Source organism: Furipterus horrens, unplaced genomic scaffold, assembly GCF_987537825.1.
Source record: "Furipterus horrens unplaced genomic scaffold, mFurHor1.1.pri manual_scaffold_11, whole genome shotgun sequence".
NCBI lineage: Eukaryota > Metazoa > Chordata > Mammalia > Chiroptera > Furipteridae > Furipterus > Furipterus horrens.
In genome coordinates, this window is record NW_028327181.1 from 82,306,150 (window position 1) to 82,332,301 (window position 26,152).

A 26,152-nucleotide genomic window follows, 5' to 3' on the forward strand; every position below is an offset into this window, starting at 1 on the left:
TCTAGCCCAGACTAGTGTGAGAATTATCTCACAGATCGGAATGACGCATTCTACAGCAGTGATTCTCAGCCAAGGTGGTTTTGCACCCAGGTGACACTTGGCAATATCCAAAGACATTCTTAGTTGCCACGATTGTAGATATGCTACTGGCATGTAGTGGGCAGAGGCCGGAGTTGTTCAACATCCTACAGCGCACAGGACAGCCCCTGTAACAAAGAATTATCTAGCCCAAAATGTTAAGTTATGTAACCCTGTGCTAGAGAAATAAAGACCACTTAATGCAAGTTTTTTTCAAGTACTTACTGTTTTGTATCTAATGCACTGCATGTGTACGCATGAAAGCCTAGCTCATATGAGATATCTCCCACAGTGAGATTTATTTAATGCATAGAGGGAGTATTGAGGTTGTTTTATCATATATAAATTAGAATCACTGCCAAAAGATCTGAATTTTTTTTATTTTTTTGTTTTTTGCTTGTGTCTTCTTTTGAAGAAATCTTGGTGGCAATTCAATCAGAGAACTGAGCCCCGGGACATTTCAAACCTGGCATGGAATGAGGTTTTTACACACCTTGTAAGTGAAATAGAAGATAAATACATGTAAAAAGCTATGGGTAAACACATGATCCAGTGATTGGTGAGCTGGGTGTAAGCCCAGTTTGAACTCTGGGAAGTATGGCTTAAGAGCCATTCATTCTTCTCAAATGAGGAAACTAAGGTACAAAGAGGCCAAGGACTTGTCGGACTCATACGCAGGCTCTGCTTTCCCCAGCACTGACCTTCGGCGGGGGCGATAAAAGGCAGCAAGCAAGTATCATTCAAAGTAGCATCGTCCTGGCTATCCCAGCGGTGCTGCTGCTCTGACTTGTGAATGGTCCTTGAAATTCCACTTCTGAATTGAACTTAGATTCCTGCTCATGTGCAAAGTTTCTGACTGCGTAAATGTATGGAACATAGGACTGAAAGAGTTTCAGCTTAGCTCAGAGTTCTCCTCAACCATGGGTCTCTTAAACGATAAAGCAGGAAGTCTTCCTAAAAACCTGCCACAGGGCACATCTCTCCTCAATAACCCAGAATGTTATCTTTTTGAGAAAGTATGTAACTCTGAAGCGAATTGTCTGTGGCAATGGGAACCTTTGAGGTATGGGAAAATATGCTATTTATGTTAAGGTGTGCTGTGAAAAAATAGTCATAAAGAAAATACATCGCTGTAGCCTCATTCCAATTTCTTTCCTGACCACTCGTCAGTGGGAAGTGTGGGTTTTATCCCCTCGCAGCTCAAAAATTCTGTGATTTCTCAGTGATATGAGCAAAGCAGAATGCATATGTTCAGGGGCCTGAACAGGATTTTGAACTTATGGTGAAGATTGTCCCCTCCACCTGCCTTTGAAAAGACTGTCTTACCGTCTTATGGTTCAGAAATCCAATTTCCCACCGTTTCGGGTTAGATGCAGGTGTTCAGGGTGTGTCTGGCGCTGGACTGACAGTTCCTGCAGGTGTCCCATCTGTAGCAGCCTTCCTTTTCCCTGTTTAGTTTGCTGATCCCTAACTTGGGGAAAGAAGACTGAGGGTCAGTTTTCCTTTGGCGCGCGCATCAGAGCAGCAGGCTTCTGGGGTCCTCCCACCCAGAGGTCTCGGTAGTATGAGTACAATGTCATAAAGTCACCAGCTTTGCCAAGCATTGTGTAACACGGAGAGTTTCTTATAAGAACCTGAGTTTCACTATAGTTAGGAAGGCAGCACAGGAAGAAAAAAGGTTTCCTGGGCGCCATGCCCACTGTGTATCAGCACTGTCCTAAGTGCTGGGGGTACAAGGAAGAATTGGGCAGGGACTTTATCCCCAAGAAACTTTGATACTGGAAGGAGGAAGACGGATGTTGTTGGGAAGAACATAGGAGACCCACGCCAGCATCTCTGCAGCAGGGTAACGGGAGAGGAGGGAGACTAAGTGGGAAGTGGGGGGTGGGTTAGAAGAGATTCGTCATCCAGGAGGCACCAGCCTGCAGTTCTTCAGTTTCTGGGTTCATCTTAAACGACAAGAAAAGGTGTTAGAAATAAAAATACTCCTGTGATTTGCATAGAGCTGTACTGCTAGAACTAATTCACAGTTATTTTCAAAAGCTTGTCGCAATGCCATTAGTGTGTTCTGGAGGCTGGGCTCCTTTGTTTGGGGCCAAATCTCTGTTAGGGACAAGGCTAATTTGCTTCAGGAAACATCTGCCACAATAAGGTGTAAACTAAATTGCATCTTTTTCCAAAGGCAACTTGCCCAGGGAAGATGCCACCCCTCAAGTTGAGTCATTTGATCGTCTATACAATGTATTACTGGTGTTTTTATACGTTGAAACGATACTTTTCTCTGCATTAAACAAGTTTGTGACAAGTTTGAGGTAGACTTATGAACTGAATGAAACTTAAGCTTCAGAGCTCTTCACTTGCATGGGTGCCTTTCAAAGTTTTAGGAGGCGCACTAACAATTTTCATATTTCTAGTTTGGCATGTTTGTATTTGGATTTCCCAGAACAAATGATGCTCAAGCTCCACAAAATCTTGATTCACCCCTGGGGTTCAGGTAATTATAATTCAGTAAGTTTCTTGAATGAAGTCTTTTTTATTTTTAAGTATATTTTATTGATTATGTTGTTACCGTAGTCCCAATTTTTTTCCCTTTTGCTCCCCTCTGCCCGGTACCTCGCTTGCCCCAGTAATCCCACCCCCTTAGTTCATGTCCATGGATCTTGCATATAAGATCTTTGGTTTCACCATTTCCTATATTATTCTAAACTTCGCCCTGTCTATTTTGTACCAACCAATTATACTTCTTAATCCCTGCACCATTTCCCCATTTCTACTTCTTCCCCATCCCAGCTGATAACCCTCCAAATTATCCCCGTACCTATGATTCTGTTCCTATTCTGGTTTGCTTAGTTGAATTTTGTTTTTATTGTTTAGATTCAGTTGTTGATAGTTGTGAGTTTGTTGTCATTTTAATGTTCATAGTTTTGATCTTCTTTTTCTTAAATAAGTCCCTTTAACATTTCATATCATAATGGCTTGGTGATGATGAACTCCTTTAGCTTTATCTTTTCTGGGGAGCACTTTATCTGCCCTTCCATTCTAAGTGATAGCTTCGCTGGGTAGAGGAATCTAGGTTGTAGGTCCTTGCCTTTCATCACATTGAATACTTCTTGCCAGTCCCTTCCTGCCTGCCAAGTTTCTTTTGAGAAATCAACAGATAGTCTTATAGGCACCCCTTTGTAGATAACTACTTTTCTCTTGCTGCTCTTTAGTTTCTCTCTTTATCTTTCACCTTTGGCATTTTGATTATGATGTGTCTCGGTGTGGTTCTCTTTGGGTCTAGCTTGTTTGGGACTGTTTGTGCTTCCTGGACTTGTATGTCTATTTCCTTTGCCAAACTTGGGAAGTTTTCCTTCATTATATTTTCACATAAGCTTTCAATTTCTTGCTCTTGCTCTCCTGGCACCCCTATGGTTCAGATGTTGGCACGTTTAAAGTTGTCCCAGAGGTTCCTCAGCCTCTCCTCATTTTTTTCAATTCTTGTTTCCTCATTCTGTACTGGTTGACTGATGTTTCTTCCCTGTGTTCCAAATCATTGATTTGAACCCTGATTTCCTTCCCTTCAGCATTGGTTTTGTGTGGATTTTCCTTCATTTCACTTAGCATAGCCTTCACTTCTTCCCTTATGCGTTTGCCGTACACAAGAATGTCTGTCAAGCCTGTGAGCATCTTTATCACCAGCGTTTTGAACTCTGCATCTGCTAGGTTGGCTATCTCCTCATCTCTTAGGCTGGCTATCTCCTCATCGCTTATTTCTTCCACTGGAGCCTTGATCCGTTCCCCCTTTTGAGCCATACTTCTCTGTCTCCTCATCTTGACAGGCTCCTGTGTTTGTTTGCCTCTGTGTCTTAGATAGAGCTGTTGCTCCTGTTTGTTGCAAGGGGTGGAGCCTGAGGTATTCATCAGTACAGGGAGACCCGTTTCACCACGTTGTGATGCTGTATGTGGGGGAGGGGACAGAGAGGGAACAATGCCGCTTGCTCAGCACCTGCCCCTTTTCCAGGCACTTCTCCCACTTCTGTATGGGACTGGCGCCTCTCTAGCTGTTGCCCTGCCCATTGTGCCCTCAGTGAGTGGGTCTGCAGTCGTTCTAGGACAGTGGGGGCCCTTTAAACAAGCAGGCTCTGCTGAGAGACCAGCAGTTTCTTCCTCCACTCCAACCCCCACCGGTTTGCACAGTCAGAAGCAATGAGGCTTGATTTTCCCTGGTGCCGGGACCCTGAGCTGTGCAGTCTGGCCGGGAGCGCTCCCCAGGTGTCCCTCCCTGCTTTTTGAAATGTGTGACTGCGCTTTCTGCCGGCCTGCTGCTGCCACTGCTGTTGCTGCTGCTGCTGCCACCACCACACTGCGTCCTCTCCGCCCCAGCTCCACCCCTCCTACCTGTCTGGATGAGTATTTCTTCTTTATATCTTTGTTTGTTGGACTTCCATGCAGCTTGATTTTCTGCAACTTCTGGTTGTCTCTAGTTTTGAGGTAGTTGTCGTCCTTCTTAGTTGTGGAGAGAGATGCAGGGTGTCTGTCTAGGACTCCATCTTGGCCGGAAGTCGTTGAATGAAGTCATAATATTACTGTTAAACACTCAATGCACTGAGCCACACCAGCCATGGCTGATGGCTTGTTTTAAAAAATTCTTTTAGCCCTGGCTGGTGTGGCTCAGTGCACTGAGCGCCGGCTTGTGAACCAAAGTGTTGCCGGTTCGAATCCCTGTCAGGGCACAAACTTGGGTTGCAGGCCAAGTCCCCAGTAAGGGGCACACAAGAGGCAACCACACAGTGATGTTTCTCTCCCCCTCATTCTCCCTCCCTTCCCCTCTCTTTAAAAGTAAAATAAAATACTTTTAAAAATGCTTTTATCTCACTTCAGTGATTCTAACGATACAAGCTCCATGATTTTAGGAAACAAAGGACTCTACAATGCAGAAAGGCTGTACCTCATCCAGGTAGAGCGCATTCACATTCTGGCTTGTCCGTGGTACATCCATATTGTGCCAAGATCATAGGCACTGAGAGGATCTGAGAGGAAAATCCAAGCCTTATCCCTGTTGAATTATTGACCCCACTCTTGAGAATATCAGTGAGGTAAGTCAGGCCACACGCTGAAGGCAAATTGAGCATTGATCACAGAGACACCCTAATGCTCCCCTTCTCTACTAACCTTGATTGGGTTCCTTTAGATAGCTGTGGGCAACTAAAGGATGCCCTTTTTGGTATGGACTGGAATCTTGGCAGCTTATTCTTGGGTTCTGAAAGGCATAAACAAGACACTAAAAATAGCAGTGAGGAATCTGTCCTTTAGGATCATCCAGGGGGGGTCGTTTTATTTGTAATAGTACAAAGGTTTTGAGATTGTCAAACCCAGCAGCTTACGATGATACTTCTCTTTTTCCAACTGCATCTTAGTCTTCTCATTTATAAGAAGATATTTTCTTTCTCTCAAAAGCATAGTAATTCATCCTCTGCCCCATGTTTCTTTAACACTTACATTTATTAGGTGCTTATTATGTTTCAGGCAGTATACTTGGTACTTTTAATTATGATACAAGTAAGATATCGTGACTAAAGTTCTTAGAATGGTGCTTTCCACACAGTAAATGCTCATCACGTGTTACCTCAGGCTGTATCTCATTTTCCCAACAACTCTTGTGATGCAGGTATCATTATTCCCATTGGAACTCAGAGATGTTAAACAACTTACCTAGGCTTACACTGTTAATAAGTGGTAGAGCCACTTATGAGCTTTGCAAGGAATTTGCTATTCCTTTTGGCCATTATGAATAATGCTACTATGACAGTCCCATACCTAGGAATGTGTTTCTGTGGACATGTTTTTAATTCTCTTGGGTGCATACCTGGGAGTGAATTGCTGAGTCATATAGCAATTATACGTTTACCTTTTTTGAGGAAGTGCCAAACTGTTGTACACAGTGTCTTCACCATTTTGTATTCCCACCAACAGTGTGTGAGGATTTCAACTTCTCCACATCCTTGCCAGCGTTTGTTACTGTCTGTCTGTCTGGTTATAGCCATCTGAGTGAATGTAAGGTAGTATCTCATGGTATTTTTGATTTGTATTCGCCTGCTGACTTCAGACATTAAGCATCTTTTCATGTGCTTATTGGCCATTTGTATATCGTTTTTGGAGAAATGTCTCTTTAAATCTTTTGTCCATCTTAAAATTTGGTTATTACCTTTTTAATGAGTTGTAAGAGATCTTTACATATTCTGGATATTCTAAATATGAGCCTTTATCAAAGATACGAGTTGCAAATATTTTCTCCCATTCTTTGAGTGGTGTTTTCAGTTTTTTTAATATGTTTTATTGATTTTACTGTTACAGTTGTCCCAATTACTTTTCCTCTGCTTCCCTCCACCCTGTGACCCCCCTCCCTCCAGTTGTACCCCCCACTTAGTCCATGCCCATTAGTTGGGAATATAGTTCTTCTCAACATCTTCCTGTCTACTCCACTCCCTCCTACTATGCGTCTTAATTCCTGCATCATCTCCCTCCCTTTCCCCCTTCCCCCCTTCCCCCTTTCCGCTGACCTCCCCCCATAATGTTCCCCATACCTATCATTCTTTTCCCGCTCTCATTGCCTACTTAGTTTGCCTTTGTTTTGATTCCCTAGCTTCTGTTGTTGGTTGTTGTGATATAGTTTTCGTTTTAATGTTCATAGTTTTGATCCTCCTTCTCCTAAACAAGTCCCTTTAGCATCTCATATAACAGTGGTTTGGATCTCATGAACTCCTTCAGTTTTACTTTGTCCTGGAAGCACTTTCTCTGCCCTTTCATTCTGAATGAGAGCTTCACTGGATAGAGTAATCTTGGTTGTAGGATTTTGCTTTTCATTTCTTTGAATATTTCTTGCCAGTCTCTTCTCGCCCTCAGAGTTCCTTTTGAGAAATCAGCTGATAGTCTAATTGGGACCTCTTTGTACGTAATTCTCTTCTTCTCTCTTGCGGCTTTTAAGACTCTCTCTTTATCTTTAATTTTTGACATTTTGATTATAATGTGTCTTGGTGTGGTTCTTCCAGAGTCCAGTTTTTTTGGAACTCTCTGTGCTTCCTGGACCTGTAAGTCTGTTTCCTTCCCCAAGTTAGGGAAGTTCTGCTTCATTATTTTTTCACATAATTTTTCAATTTCTAGTTCTTCTTCACCTTCTGGCAATCCTATAATTCAGATGTTTGCTCTCTTATAGCTGTCCCAGAGGTTTCTGAGCTCCTCCTCATTTTCCTCACTTTTTGTTTCCTCTTTCTGCATTTGTTGACTGTTTGTTCTGATTTGTTGATTTGATCCCTGGTTTTCCTTCCCTCGCCACTTGTTTCATGTGTGTCTTCATTCATTTCAGCAGGACTAGCCTTCATTCCTTCCCCATCTTGATTAAGTCCCGCTGTTATTTCTGTAAGCTGTCTTATAACTATAGCTCTGAACTGAGCCTCAGAAATGTTATCTATCAGTTCGTCCGTTAATTCATGTATTTGCTTTCTAGTCAGCTGCATGATTGAGATCTCTATCATTAACCCTGCCATCTTGGCAGGTTTTTGCTCCCTGGGCGGGGCTGTCACACCTTCTATGCTATAGGGGGTGGAGCCCCGTGCATTTGTCACTACCAGGCAACCTTTCTCACCACACTGTGGTGCTTTGCGTGGGGGCAGGGGTGCAAGATGGATTCCTGCCGTTCTCTCTCCACTGAGAGACCGGGTGCCTTCTCCTCCGTCCCCACGCCCTCTGGGCCTCACAGTCCGAGGCAATGGGGTCTGCCTTCCCTGGCGTTGGAATCATGAGCTGACGGGTTTGGTCTGCAGCCAGGGGTGCTCCCAGGTGCTTCTTGCCTCCCCTTAAATACGGGTGTCTGTGCTTACTGCAGTCCCTCCGCCCATCGCTGTAGCTGCTGCCACCAGCACGGCTTGACCTCTCCGCCCAGGCTTCGCCTCTCCTACCTCTTCAGTCGAGCACCATTTGTTTATAACTTTATACCTTGGACTTCCATGTAGCTTTATTTTCTGGAACTTCTGGTTATTTCTGGTTTTGTGGTAGTTATAGTCCTTCTTAGTTGTGGAGGGAGACGGAGCATATCAGTCTAGGCCTCCATCTTGGCGGGAAGTCTGTGTTTTCATTTTCTTGATAGTGTCCTTTGAGGCACAAAATTTTTTTCATTTTTATAAAGTCTAATTTATCTATTTTTCCTTTGGTTGTGCTTTTAGTATCATATCTAAGAAACTGTTGGTCTAATCAAGGTCATAGACATTTATCCCTTGTTTTCTCCTAAGGATGTTACAACTTTAGCTCTTACATTAAGGTATTTGATTTATTTTGAGTTAATTTGTACATATGGTGTGAAGTGTAGGCAGATTTCAACTTCATTATTTTGCATGGGGATACACAGTTGTCCCAGCACCATTTGAAAAGACGGTTCTTTCCACATTGAATAGCTTTGGCACCCTTGTGGGAACTCAATAGACAACACATGTGAGGGTTCATTTCCGGACTGTCAATCCTGTTCCATTGATTGCTATGTCTAGCCTTATGCCAGTCCCACACTGTGATTGCTGTGGCTCTGAATTAGGTTTTGAAACCAGGCTGTGTGTGTCCTTCCACATTGTTCCTCTTTATCAAGATCGTTTTAGCTATTCTTGGTCCCTTGAGTTGTCATATGATTTTAAAAATCGCTTGTCAATTTCTGGAAAGAAGTCAGTTGAAATTTTAATAGAGATTGCATTGAAACCATAAATTGATTTGGGGAGGAGGGTCATTTTAACAGTATCATCTTCCAATGCCAAACACATCATGTCTTTCCATTTGTTTACATCTTTTAAAAGTTTCTCTACACAATGTTTTGTAGTTTTTAGTATGTGAGTCATACACTTCTTTGGGTATTTCATTCTTTTTGATGCTGTTATAGCTGGAGTTTTTTTCTTTATTTCATTTCTGGATTATTCATTCCTAGTTTATAGAAATACAGCTAATTTTTGCATATTGGTCTTGTATCCTGCAACCTTGTTGAATTCATTTATTAGCTCTAATAGTTCTTTCCTAGATTCTCAGGAATGTGTCCCATGGTCTTCCAATTTCCTGAGCATATTTTGAAGCCCTTCAGAGTTTTTATGGATATCTCATTTCTCAGCTTTGATTTTTAAGCTTTTTTGTTAGGCTCTCTCTCTTTTTTTTTTTTTTTAAATTTGCACCAACTGTTATCTGTTGCCTCAGCGGCTGCCCTCTTAAAACATTTACCTGCAATTGTTTTCACAAAATTGCCCCTGAGGAGAGAGGCTTTTGGTGCTACCCAGCTCTCAGTCAGGTCAAAGACAAACCTTTTAAGTGAGTCTTCAGGGAACTACCAGACAGTTCTTTGGGAATGAGATTGTATTCCATTCTGTTCCCTGTGGTACTGGGCATGTGGGCTGTTTTTCAATGTTACCCATGGGATGGAGAGCAAAGCTCTAAGAAGAATTAAAACAACACAGATCATTGATCTTACAGAAACCAATCACTTTTCTTGAATAAGTGTTCCCTGGATTCCTGCAAGTGTGCTGGTTAAATTTTCAGTTTAAAAACAATTGAGTCTTTTTTTTTCCAGTTGTATTTTTTGTTGCTTTTGTAGAAATGAATTTTCAGGTGTTCTTACTTCATAATTTTTACTAATTTGCCTACAACATGGTTTTAAACTTGACTATATGTTAGTTAAATATTTAATCGTGGGGGATGATTAGGAAACAGAAATAAAAACAGAAAATGTAATTTATCATTGAGGGTCTCCCAGATGGGTACATGAAATTTGAAAATCTATTTCTTTATTTAGTGGTCTCACAAGTAAGGTTAAATTACAAGTTATTTTAAACCCCTTTTCTTCATAGAAGTTAAACAGGCTTTGGAGTCAGAACTGGGTTCAATGCCACCTCTGCTTCTTACTAGCTTGATGACCTAGGACAAGCAATACAACCTCTCTGTGCCTCAGTTTTCTCATTTGTAAAATGGGGTAATAATAATATTTATCAGTAAGATTATTGTGAGGGTTACACTAACGATTCTTGAGAAGAGTTAACTTAAAAACAGACTTTCTTTTCTTTCTTATTTTTGTCTGTTTTGCTTGTTTTAAAGAGTCAAGAATAAAATTTATTTCAGCATTTGAAATACAAAATTTTGTCAAAAAACACATTTGTTCATTTTATTGAGATGTAGTTAAAATGTTATTTATTTATTAAACAAGCATTTATTAAATACCTAGAAAATTTTAGGCACTAACAGTCCAAGAAATTGACAAGTAAACAGGTGATTACATGAAATGTAAGGAAGCTTGTGATATAAGAATACACATGGGAGTATGTGATGAGAGTGTGGTTTTCACCAGTTCCTCTTAAGATTTATCCCTTCTTTGGCTCTAAAACCAAGGAGTTGGTCCTATTTTTATTTTTAACTGGGTGGTTTAAACTGGAATTTAAAAAACTTTCTGTAGATGAAGAAAAGCAACTTGAATTATGGAGGATGCCACAATAAGTATTTTCTGTAGAGCAACAGTTTCCTGTCAGCATAGTCACCTCTAGGGTTTTCCATCTGAAAGTTCTTTGGCATACTTTTTTCTTTGCTATCCGCTTATTTCTTCTTCTTCTTCTTCTTCTTCTTCTTCTTCTTCTTCTTCTTCTTCTTCTTCTCCTTCTCCTTCTCCTTCTCCTTCTTCTCCTCCTTCTCCTTCTCCTTCTCCTTCTCCTTCTCCTTCTCCTCCTTCTTCTTCTTCTTCTTCTTCTTCTTCCACTTTTTCTTCCCCACTTTATCATTTAGAGACCTGGGTAGCTCCCCAACAAAGAGTGTTTTACAGATTCTCTGGGTGATGTATTAGTAAAGACAGAAAATAATATTTTTTTAACCTTCTAGTTTTGTATGAAAAAAATGAATATAAACTTTCGGGGCAATTATTGAAAATGCAGATAATTTTTATTCTATTGCATTTTTTTCAGAATCCTCAGCCATAACCCTTTGAGAAGTCTTGATGATCCCTATCTTTTTAATTTGCCAGCATTAAAATATCTGTAAGTATTGCGACAATCTCTTGGTTCGTGAGATGATTTCTGCTCCTTTCTACTTTTGTCAAAGAGTTAGCATTTTGCATTTTGACTAAAAAGTCATAATTTAAATTATAACTGGTTTATTGCATAAAAGTTATTGGCACAGTAGCCCTGGCTGGTGTGGCTCAGTGGATTGAGCGCTGGCCTGCGAACCAAAGTGCAGCCAGCTCTATTCCCAGTCAGGGCACGTGCCTGGGTTGAGGGCCAGGTCCCCTGTTGGGGAAGCATGAGAGGCAGCCACACATTGATGTTTCTCTCCCTTTCTTCCCCTCTCTCTAAAAATAAATTTAAAAATATTTTTAAAAATAAAAAATAAATAAAATATCTTTCCCTATTGAAAAAAACAAAGTTATTGGCGCAGAAAAATGATTAAGAGAGAAAGCAGGTGGACAAGGCAGCCAGCAGAGAAAGGGAGCGCTGTTAAAGAACACACACTGATATGTAACTTGAGAAGCATGTAGAAATACCATTGATCTCAGAAAGGAAAAAGGAATAACTTGTACATTATGTATTTTTTAAAGAGTAATGAAGTGGTGGATGCTACTGAGAATTAGAAGTAGAATAATGGCTAAAAAAAAGTAGCTTGTACTGTTCACCGACATCATTAATTTGATGATGCAAATAAATTTAAATTTCTTCAAGAAGAGCTCTCTGAAATTATTATCCACAGCAAGTAAACTTTCGAGCTGGCTTGACAGAGAAGCCAAAACTGAAGTAAGCAGATATTAAGTGCCCTTTCAAGTACAGAACTTTGTCTTTGGGTTCATTTGATGCATGTTTGGACTTTCTCCTTCAGAGACCTGGGGAATACAGATGTGTCACTCACAACAGTTGAGCGCATCCTCGCGCTAAACACTAATTTGGAAAAACTGTAAGTTGATTTTTCTTATATTTATTTTCACTTAGTTGTTCTTTTAGGAGGTTTGCCTTATTATTTTCTTAAGTCAGATTCTTATTTAATAAAATTCACTATTTTAAAGTATACAGTTCAGTGAGTTTTGAGAAATGTGTATTTATGTGCCACCATGATATTTGAGATACAGAATACTTTCATCATACCTAAAAGGCTCCTCATGATTTTTTGCACTCAGTTCCTCCTCCCACCATTAGTCCCTGGCAAGTACCAATTTGATTTTTGTCACGATAGTCTTGCCTTTTCCAGAGTCTCTTATAAATGAAATCATGTAAAGTGTAGCCTTTTGGGTTGGCTTCTTTCAGTTAGCATAATCCTTTTGGAATTCATTCATGTTATTGCATCTATGAGTAGTTCATTGCTTTTTATTGCCGTGTAATTTTCCAGTTGTGTGAAGATACCAGTCTGTTTAAGCGGTCATCAGTTAATGGATGTTTGCGTTGTTTCTACTTTTTTTTGGCCCTTCCGTTCTAAATGATAGCTTTGCTGGATAGAGTAATCTTGGTTTCGGTCCTTGTTTCTCATCACTTTGAATACTTCTTGCCAGTCCCTTCTTGCCTGCAAAGTATCTTCTGAGAAATCAGCTGATAGGCTTAAAGGAACTCCTCTGTAGGTAACTCTCTGCTTTTTTCTTGCAGCTTTTAAGATTCTCTCTCTACCTTTACCATTTAGCATTTTAATGATGGCGTATCTTGGTGTGGTCCTCTTTGGGTCCGACTTATTTGGGACTCTCTGTGCTTCCCGGACTTGTATGTCTATTTCCTTTGCCAGATTAGGGAAGTTTACTTTCATTATTTTTTCAAATAGACTTCCTTGCTCTTCCTCTTCTGCTTCTGGCATCCCTATGATTCGGATGTTGGTACTTTTGGAGGTGTCCCAGAGTTTTCTTATTCTCTCCTCATTTTTTTAACTTCCATATTTCTTCATTCTCTTCTGGATGACTGTTGATTTCTTCCTTATGTTCCAAATCATTGATTTGCACCCTGGCTTCCTTCCCTTCACTGTTGATTCCCTGTGGATTTTTCTTTATTCCACTTAGTGTAGCCTTCCTTTCTTCCCTTATGCTTTTGCAGTACTCAGTGAGTTCTCTGAGCATCCTTATCAGCAGTGTTTTTGAAATCTGCATCAGATAGGTTGGCTATCTCCATTTTGTTTAGTTCTTTTCCTGGAGTTTTGTTCTGTTCTTTCATTTGCGCCATATTCCTTTGTTTCCTCAACCAGGCAGCCTCCCTGTGTTTGTTTCTGTGTACGAGGTAGAGCTGCTTTGACTCCCTGTCTTAGCACATCTGTTAAGTTGTATGGGGTGGAGCTTTGGGTATTTGCCAGGGCGGGGCAACCCGTTTCACCACTCTGTGGCTCTGTTTGTGGAGGAGGGGTCAGAGAGAGGACAATGCCACTGCCTGGCTTCTGGAGGCTTGCTCGGCACTCACCCTGCTTCCAGTCACTTCACCCACTGGCACCCCTCTAGCTGTTACACTGGTGGTGGTTCCCAGAGTGGGTGGGTTTGAGTGCATTCTAGAACTGTGGGGGCCCTCTAAGCAGACTCGCTTGAGTGACAAGTGGTTTCTTCCGCCACCCCAACCCACACTGGTTTTTATAGCCAGAAGGTATTATGCTTTATTTTTCTGGTGTTGGCGCCCTGGGCTGTGTGGTCTGGCCTTGGATTGGGATCACTCGATCTTTATGCACCACACATGAATGTAGGACTGCCTGTTCTGCCAGCCATTGGTGCCTCCTCACCAGCACCACACAGTGTCCTTTCCGCCCCGGCTCCATCCCTCATACCCGTCTGGACGAATATGGCTCCTTTAAATCATTGGTTGTCGGACTTCCATGCAGTTCGATTTTCTGACCGTTCTGGGTGTTTTTTGTTTTGAGGATAGTTGTGATATTTCTTATGCTCGTGCAAGGGGCTGCTGAAGCATGTCTGCCTATACCTGCAACTTGACTGAAGTCCTTTCTCTGGTTTCTTAAGATGGAAGCCGCAGAAGCTGAGTATTGCTTTAGCAACATCCCACGTGTTGACATCTCATGTTTTCTGTTTCAGTCAGTTCAAAATAGTTTCTAATCTCCCTTATGAATTTTTTCTTTGACCCATAGGGTTATTCAGAAGCATGTTTTTTAGTTGTCAAAACTGTGGACTTTTTTTTTATAGATCTGTTAATTTCTGATTTACTTTCACTGTTGTTAGAGAACATATATTGAATAACTAAAATCCTTTTTAAATTATTGAAACTGACTTTATAGCCAGTAAATTCTGGTAATAGGCCAGAATATGGTCTATTTTGGCAAATCTTATGCATCCACTTGAAAAAAGTGTACATCCTGCTGATTTGGGGAGGAGCGTCTTACACACATCATGTAGGTGGATAGTGTTCTTCTAGTCTTCTATATCCTTGTTGATTTTCTATCTACTTGCTCTATCAATCACTGAAAGAAAAATGTTAAAGTATCCAATTATAAGTGTGGATTTGTTCGTTTCTCCTGGTCATTCTCACTTTCCTTCATCTATGTTTAAGCTCTGTTATCAGGTGTATAAGTTTCTAGGTAATGTCTTCATTATTTGACATATTTATTTTGATGAAATATAGTCTCCTTCATCCCTGGTAATATGCTTTGACATTGACTTTGTCTTATGGAAATATCTCCACTCCAGCTTTCTTTTGGTTAGTGTTAGCATAGTATATTTTCTATCCTTTTAACCTATGTGTATCTTTCTATTGAAGTTGGTTCTTGTAGACACATAAAGATGGCTTTTCCTTTTTTTATCTAGTGTGATAACTGTGTTAGACCATTTCCAATTAATGTAATGATTGATGCAATTACATTGAAATCTACTGTCTTGCTATTTGTTTTTTATTTGTCCCATCTGTTTGCCTGTTGTTGTTTTCTTTTCATTTGTGCTTTTGGATTGAATACATTTGAGTATTTTGTTTTCTTTGTGGGCTAAAAAGCTATAGCTCAGATTTTGTTATTTCAGTGATTGCTTTATGGTTTATAGTATGCATCTTTACCTTCTCACAATCTCTCTTCCAATGATATTTTATGGTTTCATCAATGGTATAAGAACCTTGCAATAGTGTACTTCCATTTGTCCCTCCTGGCCTCTGTGCTGTTGCTTTCAATACACTTTACTTTTACTTACATTATAAACACCACATTATATTTTGTGTTTAAATAATCAATTATCTGTAAAGATACTTAAATAATAAGAAAAATCTTACATATTAACCTAAGTCATTACCAATTCAAGTGTCCTTCAGAATTTGTAATAATCTGTATTTCCATCTGGTAACAGTTTTCTTTTGCTGAAAACGACCTCCTTTAACATTTCTTACAGTGCAGATCTACTAGTGGAGAATTCTTTCAGCTTTTGGATGTCTGAGAGTATCTTGCTTTTGTTTTTGAAAGGTCATGGGTAGACATGTCTAGCTTGATAGTTGTTGGGTCCCCTTCCCCACTTCACTACCTCAAATATATATATATATTTTTTGGCACTGGGAGTTTTGGCTTACATTATTGCCAACAAAAAAAATCTACTGTAATTTTTATCTTTGTTCCTCTTATATAGTGGTTTTATTTTCCCCCTTGGATTGATTTTAATATTTTCTCTTTATTGCTGGTTTTGAGCAATTTGATTATGATGTGCTTCAGTATAGTTTTGGGCATAATTCTTGTGCATGGAGTTCACTGGCCTTCTTGGACATGTGAGTGTTCGGTGTTCACCAATGGGAACGATTTGGGGCTATTTATGCAGACTTTTATGTCTCCCCCCTTTCATGGACTCTAAGCACACATACATTAGGCCACCTGAAGTTGTTGCCCAGCTCCCTGTGGCTCTGTTCATCTTTGTTGTTGGTTGTTTCTCTTGGCGTTTCATTTTGTATAGTTTGTATTGCTACATTGTAAAGTCACCGGTCTTTTCTTCCTCTGCAGTGTCTAATACGCCAGTAACCCTACCCAGTGTCTTTTTCTTGTTCTTTTCGGGTTTTATATTTATGTAGGCATTTATTGCATCTTTCCCCCATTACCATTTATCCCCCCTCCAGTGTCTTTTTCATTTAGACACTGTAGTTTTTAATCTCCAGCTTCTTGGAGCAGGCACTATTCCTAACAGTGGGTGATATCCAGTTATTCTTCTCTCTGATCCTTTCATGTGGTTCTTTTCCTGGGCTCAAGCAACTCTTCACACACAGGCACCATCCAGTACCTTGTTGAATACTCAAGAGATCTCTCTGCATATCCCCAGAGTGCTTGTCTGTGTACTTCTTTTCTTTCCTAGTATTCTGCTTTGTGCATTCCAGTCACCTTGGTTTCCCCAACTCTCATATCCATTCCTTAGGGAGTTAACTAGTCTCTGTGGGTTTTTTTCTTCCTTACATCATGACCTGGAAGCTCAGAGCAGTAAGCTAGAACAATGCATCAGAGGGCTTACTTAATTTGTTTCCTATCTCTTGGGAGTCACTGTCCTTCATTACCTGAATTTCAATTTCTTGAGAACTGTTGTTACATATATTTTGTCTGGTTTTTAAATTGTTTTAGGCAGGAGGTCAAATTGATCCCATCTTGGTCTAAAGCCAGTTATATTCTCCCCCCTGCCTCAATAATATTTTTTAAGTCTGTTTTGTTTTGATCCAGAATCTAATCAAAGATCAGGCATCGCATGTCTTGTCTTCGTTTCCTTTAATCTAAAATATTTATCTACCCTTTTTATTTTCTGTCTCTTATGACACTGGCATTTTGGATGTGTCTAAGATTGTTGTCTTATGAATTGTCCCATAGTCTGGATTTGTCTGTTTGCTCATGATTAGATTCAAAGTAAAATATTTTGGAAGGAATACTACATAAGTGATATATCCTTTCTACCTCATCATTTTAAGTGGCTTATAATGCTAAATTTGATCTTTTGGTGAACATGGTATTTTCCAGATCCCTCCATTGTAAAGTTATTTTTTCCTTGGTAATTAATAAATAATCTGTTGAATGTTGCTTTAAGATCAGCGAACATTCTCCTCTCAACTTTTTACCCAATTGTGCCTCAGTAATAATTTGTGTCTGATCGATTACTACATTGGTGGTTACAAAGTGACACTATTTTTCTAATTTTATTATTCCTACTACATTTATTAGCTGGAATTATTCTATAAATAATAGTTTACCTATTTTCTTTTTGAGTATTATTGTGAACTCATGGGCTCTTCTTTAAATTAATTATGTTATACCTTATTATCATTATTCTTTTGAATGTTCATATTGCCTAGATTTGCCCAATGCAATCTGCTACTATTTAACCACGTAATGTTTTTCTTTATGCCCAGAGTAACTTCTAATACATTTACCACTCACAATTAGGGATTTATAAGTTAGGGACTTATCCAGAGCCTTCTTAGAAGATTTCCCCCTCCTAGTGTACTCTCCACCCAAAGTGAGACTTCTGGGCTGGGAGAAGGAGATACATCTGAATTATAACTACAGATCAGTGTCACCGATTCTAGTGCCTATCACCTTTAGTCTAGGCATACCATACCCGCTGCCATTCTTACTCTTCTGTCCTCCCCTCTATTTATTGACAATATTCAAGAGAGCAAATGGCTGCCCTGGCTGGTGTGGCTCAGTGAGTTGGAGAGTCTTCCTGTAAACCAAAGGGTCGCGGGTTCCATTTCCAGCCAGCCTAGGGTTTCGCTGAGGGTCCCGGTTAGTTTCTCTCTCACATAGATGTTTCTCTCTCTCTCTCTCTCTCCCTCCCTTCCCTTCTCTCTAAAATCAATAAGCACGTTCCCCAGTGAGGATTACCAAAAGAATAACCGATGGCCAGCTGATGCCCCCCAAACTGTTCAGGTGGGAAGCCCCCACAACGCTTCTTTGCACAGCCCTCTGGTAGCCGCTGCCCACCTCTTCTACCTGCTCAAATAGCTTTTCTGCCAATAATTTAATTTTCTGCCTTTCCCTTTATAGGATCCTCCCTCATAATTTGGCCTGCTGCCTCTGCAAATTCAGAGAGAACATTGAGAGGGTCAGCCAGAGAGTGAAATTACACTGCCCCGCTGACTGTCTGACACACACAACTTGTGGTGAGTCTGAATTGCCCAGTGGTAAATTCTTTCATTTTCATTTTATTTGTTTTAATTTTTGATTGATGATGATAAGTTGTTTTCCTTTGAAAATACCTTTCGAAGGTTCGTTGTTGTTGCTGTTTTTGTTTTTTTCTTTCTTTTTTAAAATTGTTGTTCTATTACAGTTGTCCCAGTGATGGTAAGTTTTTAAACAAATAAGGTCACCGTGTTATTTTTATTCATTCATCCAGAGTTTAACTCCCTATATTTCTGAGAATCGCTTCCTTGCTAAAAGTGAGACGCAGGAAAAAGAGAAAGGAAGGGGGCAGGGGATTAACAGCAATGAGCACACAGTGCGTGCGGTGCTCAGCTGGCGCTTTCCGTCCAAATGAGAACCTGTTGGTCAGTGGCACAGCCTGTAAACTGGCTCTGGATGCGTTAGGCCTCGTCTGTCCTTTGCCTCGTTGGACGGGTAGAGCTATGTTTTTATTTTGTTTGTTTTGCAATTTTATAAAAAGAGTACGAGTGATTGTATTTTATGAAAATTCTATTTGGGATCTGAATTTCTGGTTTTATTATCAGAAGCGACTACCAAATCCTTCTAATGGGTGGGAGGGCTCTTGTATTCTTAGACTGTCCAACTCTGAACTTGCTCTGAAGCGCACGGTTTTCTATCCACCAAACACTTGGGTGCTTTTAAGTATTTTTCTACAAATTAGGCTTATTCACACCATCTGATAACTTCCAAAATGTGCTTTCATGCCCAGATAGTGTGAATGTGGGTCTCTGGCAGTGATCTGGGGCACATCATAAATAATAACACTGTGCTACTTATATTAAGAGAGTGTGGCTCATTTTTCAAAAACAAGTTTTTGGCCTATTATATTACTCTCTTCTACCCCAAAGGTGGGCAGAGCAGGCATTTTAATCTCCTTTAACAGGAGAGTAAAAACAAGGTTAGAGAGTGTTAAGTGCTGTCACCTAGTACTCAGATCTCTGGCTTTCCTTTTGGGGCTCCACAAGCTCCCCACTTTGGGACCCTCAACTCCTTCTCTGACCCTCAGCTTCCACAGCAATACTTTCATTCTTCTGGAATGGAAACCCAGTTGTACAATGATACACTTGACCTTCATGCAGTCAGAAGCTTTGGATGGTTCCCCAAGTAAAGCTGAAAATGTAAGAAAAGACATGAAAGGAAAGCAAAGTAGGCATCTGACAACAGTTGCCTTTTCCCTTCTGTATATTAGGACCCCAAAGTATTATTCCATAGATGTATTGAACATTCCACAGTGGCACACAACCTGCCAAGTCTCTTAACCCACATTCCAGATGCGTGCCTAAATTTAAGCACAGAGCAGGAGTGGACATAGAGTTATTTTTCTGTATAGAGCCTTTTGTTCTGGGGGCAGGGATGTGTAGAAGCAATGACCAAAGTAATGCTTTGATGGGTAAGTGGAGAAGGGCATGTCCAGATGAAGACCTGTTAGCCGTGGGTTTTAATCACGCTCACCTGTGATGGAGGCAAGAACACGAGCACACGAAGAGGCGGAGCGGGGAAGCCTCATGCTCCCTCTGCATCTGAGCAGGACAGGGTGGGGACCATGAACGTGAGGAATCGCGGTAGATCTGCAGCGAGTGTAACTGAGTGGGGTCTTCCAGCCTTGGTTTTTCTTCAGTACCTGACAACTGGCCCTTGGGGATCAAGGGAATCATCCTAAATATGGTTACTCTATTTCATGCTGTGGAACGCCCTTTAAAAACATACCTTTTCTCCTTTTGTTGTGTTGCCAATCGGGTTTAAGTTGGGGTTTATTTTTCTCCTCTCTGAACAACATTCCGATATTTGCTGATTCCCAACTTATTTGACTGGCATGTAGGGCTTTGGACTGACAAAAAGCTGTCCCATGAGTCCTTCATGATCAAAAATGGTCTCTTCTTTTTTGACAGATGAACCACATTTAAAAAATCCAAAAGGCTCCTTCATGAGAGGGTTACAAGGCAATAAGAATGCGGGCAGTGAGCTGACAATTCAGCCAGAGGAGGTCTCCTTGGGCCAAAAGGAAAAGAAATTGTTAGCCATTCTGGGTAAGCAGCTAGACTTTAATGATAACAGTGATGTCATTAGTGCACTACAGTACAGACTGCCTTATTTCTCGGAGATTAAAAAGCAGGTATAGAATCAATGTTATTACCATTCATTAAACTCCCTTTTTCAAATGTACAAGATGGAGGTATGCCCTTGAGTCATTTGAAAAACAACAGAGGGACCCTTCTTAAACCTAAATTTTACAATTCAAGTTACAAAAATAAATGGAGGAAACTATTTTTTTGGAACAGATTTAGTAAAAGATTTGCTCAGGGAACCAGAAAAAGAAGAGGTCTCCAAGCCAGAGGACATGAACAAATGGGCAAATGGAAAGACAGGAGCCCAGGGTGAAGAGGAAGAGGAGGAGCCACGTAAGGTAAGGACAGCTCCTGAGGCACGAGGCCTGGACAGTGAGTTAGTGAGGACGTGCCATGAAAGCACTGAGGTAGGAAGACCAGAGGCACCCACACTGTCTCTTGTCTTAGCCATGTGACTTTGGCCAAGACCCATGACAGTGATCTTCTACTTTGCTCATTTAGACAGTGGTGCCACTGTTCCTAGGGTAGACACCAAGAGGACCTAACACACAAGATAAATAAATTGCACAAGAAAATGCTAATACTATGATTGCATAACACATTAGATACGATATGCTCTTTAAGAACCTACATGAGAGGGAACCCCCCAAAACCCAGAATTGTCTTCTGGAGGGCGGGCCCCTTGTAGTACAGGTTTCCTCCACTAGGGGAGTATTCTAGGAACCCATCTGTAAGAGTGTACCAGCTGGTTTTGTTGTGAGAGGGTGTGTTAGGCATCAGTGAATTTTTTTTGGAAGACTCTTTCAACATATTTGATGGGTGATTTACAAGTGCGCCTGCGCACACCTTGCTGAGTGTTCAGCCGTTCTGGACACAAACGGCATGACCCCCACACCCCACCCTCCCTATTCACCCAGTCTTGCCCTGAGTGACTTTTTGTGTTTCCCTGGATGAAAAATTCCTCAAGGGGATTTGTTTTGCCAATGTGGAATCAGTGAAACAAAAAAACAGCAGAAGCACTAAATGGCATCAAAATTGACAAGTTCAAAAACCGTTTTGAGCAGTGGAAAAAAATGTCTCAATAGGTGTATTGCATCAAATAGAGAGTACTGTAAAGGGGACTGAAGTTTAAGCATGTAAGGATAAACACACAATATTTTTTAAATAAATTCTGGGGGTTTTGGGGTCTCTCCTCGTAAGCCATTCACCTGAAAGAGTGGGATTTTAGAGTAGTAGTTAAGAATAGTTAGCTATTCTTTAGCACAGGCTTAAGAATAGTTAATTTTTATCTTTTCCATCTCTTTGGTTTGTTTTTTAAAATTATTGCTTGTTTTTCTCTTTTAAGGTCATCAGAAATGTGCCAAGATATGGCTATAAGGAGATACTCCTATTAGCCTCTCCTGTTATCGTAGTGGCGACAGGCTTAACTGCAATCTTCTGTCTCATTATGGTAAGACAACGAACTGTTCGTTCAGCTTCCCAGAATACATTCTGTCTTTAGCATAGAGTCAGAACCCACAAACTGAAAATCAAAGCCACTTTCCCACCTACTCCTCCTTGATATTTTTCTTTAGTCATGAATGCTGAGATATGCTTTATTATTTTATTACACATTATATTCCAGAGATTTTTAAAGGAAGCCCACTCCCAGAGATTGTGTGGAACTGAAATCAAGATAACAAGCCACTGTACTATTTTGAGAACTTATACTAGGCCAGAGTAGACATGACAGCAAAATTTCTTCAACTCAGAATGGATGATGTTGATTTGATGTATTACCAATTACTCTCTTTCTACCATTGATTTCTTGTTGGCTGAACTGAGGAGAGATTTAGACTCTCCACCCTCATAAAGTTATGTCACCCTGGTCAAAAGGACATGGCTAAAAGATAAAAGTGTGATCTTGTCAATTGATTAGATTTACTTAGCGGTTTTCTTCTCCAGTGTGTAAAAAGCATGGTGTAAATAGGTTCAGTTAAAACATAGCAAACTAAATCCTGTATCAGGCCTCTCTAAAGCATGTCGTATTTATACTCACCTCTTCCTGGAGCTTGCCTGTGTGCCTTTTCTTCAATTACACAATGGCTTGTTTTCCCAACAGGTAGGAGCTAATATTAAAAGTGATATAATTAGCTGACAATCTTGACTACCCTACTAATCCAACCTAATACCTTGTTTACATTTTCAATGGTCATGGCAGCCCCCCACCAAAACCTAGCCACACCATGCCCATTTCTACTTTTGTTCGTGCCTTTGCCCATCTAAAATTCCCTTATTTTGCTCTGCCTCTGCTGCAAGTCCTGTGAATCTCTCAAAAGCCAGCTCAAATTCCTATTTCAGCCCTGCTAGTCCTCCTTCTTCTGTGAGATTTATCACCCTTTCAGGGCGTGGGCAGTAGTGAGGCATTCCCCTGCCATGAGAACTTAAAAATATGGTAAGTAAGTTTTTAAAAGGCAGCTCCCCAAGAGAGAAATACCAAGGTCAACACATCATGGAGCAGAGCAGAGATGTGTACGGACCAAATGGCCTCCTGGTCTACCAGACTTGAGAAATACCTGGCTGGATGTGTAACTGCTAAAGAAAACATGTCTATTTGCAGGAGGGTTGGTCAGCAATAAAAGCTCAGAACAGGTGAGGGAGAGTCTGACATGGGCATTGCCCATCCTAGCAGTGCCTAAGAGTAGAGATGGCACCTCAGGCAGCAGACGTGGAGAGTCCGGCCCACTAGCCAGGCTGTGCCTGTTGGGGAGATGCATGGATCCAGCTAATGCAGTCTTTTCCTTTAAACACGGGATTCAGCTGATTCCTATTGTTCTAATTCTGTTCTCACCAAGTAGCCTTCTGACTGTGCTTCTGAGTGTATTTCCCTGATCGTGTAGACACAGGTGTTGTCTGTGGAACAGATGTAATTCTCACTGTCAGGCCGTAATCTTGGCCTTCTGATTTTTTATTAGCACTGCAGTATTGACGAGGTGAGACTACCCCGATCGGAAGAAGTGAGCCCTCTCTTGGTGAAGAGTCTGACTTCTGAGCCTAGGGGCTGGGGACTAGCATGGGGGCGGCTTGCCAAGGTCTCTGGGAAGAAGTCATTGGCCAGTGCCCAGACAATACCCTCTCCCTCTCTAGTGAGCATATGGCCTTTGCTTTTTTGGATTTTCTATAAACTCCTATAATGCATTTAATTTCTATGGAGTTTAATCTCGCATTTGTGTTTATTTATGTGGTTTCATTATTTCCTCTCCCCAGTTAGATGATAAGCTTTTTGAGGATGGTTTGCCTGACTGTTCTGTCTCCTTAAAGACCACAACACTGAGAAATATTTGAAATTTTGAAATTCAACGAAAACCACTGAAACTATGAAGATATTTAATATCAAAGGACTTCCATAAATCAACAGGGAGAAAACAAACAAACAAGGGGAGAAGAGGGCAAGGGCTGTGCGGAGCAGGATGTGTGTTGATTTTCTGTCACCCTATCTGCCGATCATCTCACGGCTTATGGGGTATGGGTTTTGTTAGCGAGGCCTTTGTTACCTCATGGCATGAAAGTGGTCTCTGATATTGTCTTTTAGTCCTTTTTATAATATTTCTTTTATTCATAATTTAAAAAAGAAATCTGTCTAGTATTGGTTTTGTTTTTAGTGTGGTTGACTGTTTTCCCCCTACGTGAAGATTTAATTGTTTTAAAATCTTTTATTGAATGACTCATTCTTTCTTTCCTGGTCTAAAAAGCTCTCTTTGGACTCTAGTCTGTTGATCTAGTTATCTTTTTTTGTACCAGTGACAGTATCACTATGTAATTCCAATTTCTTTATAACATATTTTGATGTCTGGTAGGGTAAGCTGCTGCTTTTTTATCTTCTTTTTCATACATTTTGTAGCTATTCCTGCATATTTTCTCTGCCAAATACCAGCTGGCCAGGTTTTGTTTAAAAACTCTCTTGGAATTTGAATAGATTGCATTACATCGGTAGGTTCATTTGAAGGGAACTGACATCTTCACAACAACTAGGAACACGGTATCTTCACGTCGTGTATTCTTCCTAATGTCCTTCAGAAGAATTTTAATGTTTTGATCACGTAGGTCTTACGCATTTTTTGTTAAGTCCGTTTCTAGGTACTTGATGCATTTTTATTGATGTTGCAAGTGGGATCTTTCTTTCATTTTTTAATTAGTCTTTTGTGGTACGTGGGAAAACTCTTGAGGTTTGCGTATTAATCATTTGATTTTGGATTTACTTACTGAATTGCCATTTTACTTGACATTAAAATTCTAGTCGATGCTCTTGCACTTTTAGGTTTGGCATCATCTCCTATGCACATGCGTTTTGTCTCTTTCCAATACTTCACTTTTCTTATTAAATTGATTAGGACCTCCTCAACAATGATGAATAGTAACAGTAATAACAGGCATCCTACTCTTGTTCTTGAACTTAAAACAAAGCTGCTGCGTTGTTTCCGGTAGATACTTTTAGTTTCTTTTTCTACTTCTAAGAGCTTTTATTAGGGACTAACTGCTGAATGTTATCCAAAGCAGCCAATGAAACGCATTGCCAGCTCCCTGCAAGATCCTAACTTAGGGACTATGGAAGAAGAGTCAAAGGATATTCAACAAATTCCTGTCCTCAAGAAAGTTATCACCTTACTTAGAAGGGAACAAATAAAGATTTAGAGAGAGTGGTCATTGTGATGAATAATTGTGATGTCGCTTTCTTCCTAAAACAGTCCTGTGCCAAAAGAACACCCGCGGACAATGATGGAGGAAAGCCAAGGTAAATATTAGTCTGACAGTTTCCAAAGTAGGAGTTTACAACTAGAGGAGCTTCTTCCTGGAGGTGGCCTGAGGTGACCTCTGAAAATGGTGCGCTACTCATTTGACACAGAAAACCCCACAAAATCATGCAAATCAAGAGTTTTAAATATTCATGTTCACTTTGAGAACACTTGGGAAACTGCCAGGCCAAAAGGGTATGCATATCTGAAAAGCCACCAAGCAGCTAAAGGATGTCACTTTGCAGAAGCAATATGTGCCATTCTGTCCTTACAATGGTGGAGTTGGTAGGAGTGCCCAGGCCAAAGACTGGGGCTGGGTGCAGGTTGGTGCCCCCAAAAGAGTGCTGCGTTTTTGCTGCACATGCTTAAAACTGCAGAGAGCAGTGCTGAACTTAAGGGTTGGGGTGCAGACTCTCTGGGCATTGAGCACATCCAGGTGAGCAAAGCTCCCAAGATGCAGCGCAGAGCTTACGGCGCTCATGGTGGATTAACCCCCACAAGGGCTCTCAGGCCTGCCGCACTGAGATGCTCCTCCCTGAAAAAGAGCAGCTTGGTCCTGAACCAGAAGAGGAAGATGCATAGAAAATAAAAGAAAAATAAAAAGTCCCATAAGGAACTGAAGAAAGAAAGACTTGAAAGTAAATTTATCATAAAATAAATGCTTAGAAAAGTTTAAAAAAAAAAAAGAAAAAGAAAAGAAAGAACTAGAGGAGAACTTAGAACTCTACCTCAGTCTCATTTTACAGTGAGGAAACCGCTAAGTTTGGAAACAACACTTGTTCACTCTGGTGCTTTGCCTGGACTTTGCAAAATGAGCTCCGTAACCAAAGCTGACAGAGTGTGTGACTGGCACAGATGCATCTGCTGCCACTGGTCCTTTAAGGAAACAGGGAACAAAGGGGGAGGTCTTGGTTATACTTGTTCCTGCCGGTGGTGGAAGCTCTGGGGGAGGGATAGGAAAAGCCACGTGGCCTTAGGGTAAAGGCTCTGGTCTCCTTCAAGGCTGACGAAAGGTAGACTATGTGAGTCCTTCCTGTAAGGTGGCAGAAAAATTTCCCTTCCCGTCCTCCTGGTTTTCAGGCCCCTACTCTCTCTATTCCCTTTATCCCAACTTCATAGAGTTTTAACTGGGCAAGACCTTACGCAGTAGTTTGT

The 26,152-nt window shown here is 40.7% G+C and overlaps 1 protein-coding gene across 1 annotated transcript; it reads left to right on the forward strand.

Moving 5' to 3' along the window:
• The first annotated feature begins 460 nt into the window (after positions 1–460).
• Positions 461–20,278, forward strand: LOC149998612 (leucine-rich repeat-containing protein 37A3-like). The gene is made up of 5 exons (XM_090257568.1): positions 461–574; positions 11,028–11,099; positions 11,932–12,006; positions 18,004–18,119; positions 20,049–20,278. Exons 1-5 carry the CDS (start codon positions 555–557, stop codon positions 20,276–20,278), a joined length of 513 nt encoding a protein of 170 aa, XP_090113694.1. The 5' UTR covers positions 461–554.
• The last annotated feature ends 5,874 nt before the right edge of the window (positions 20,279–26,152 follow it).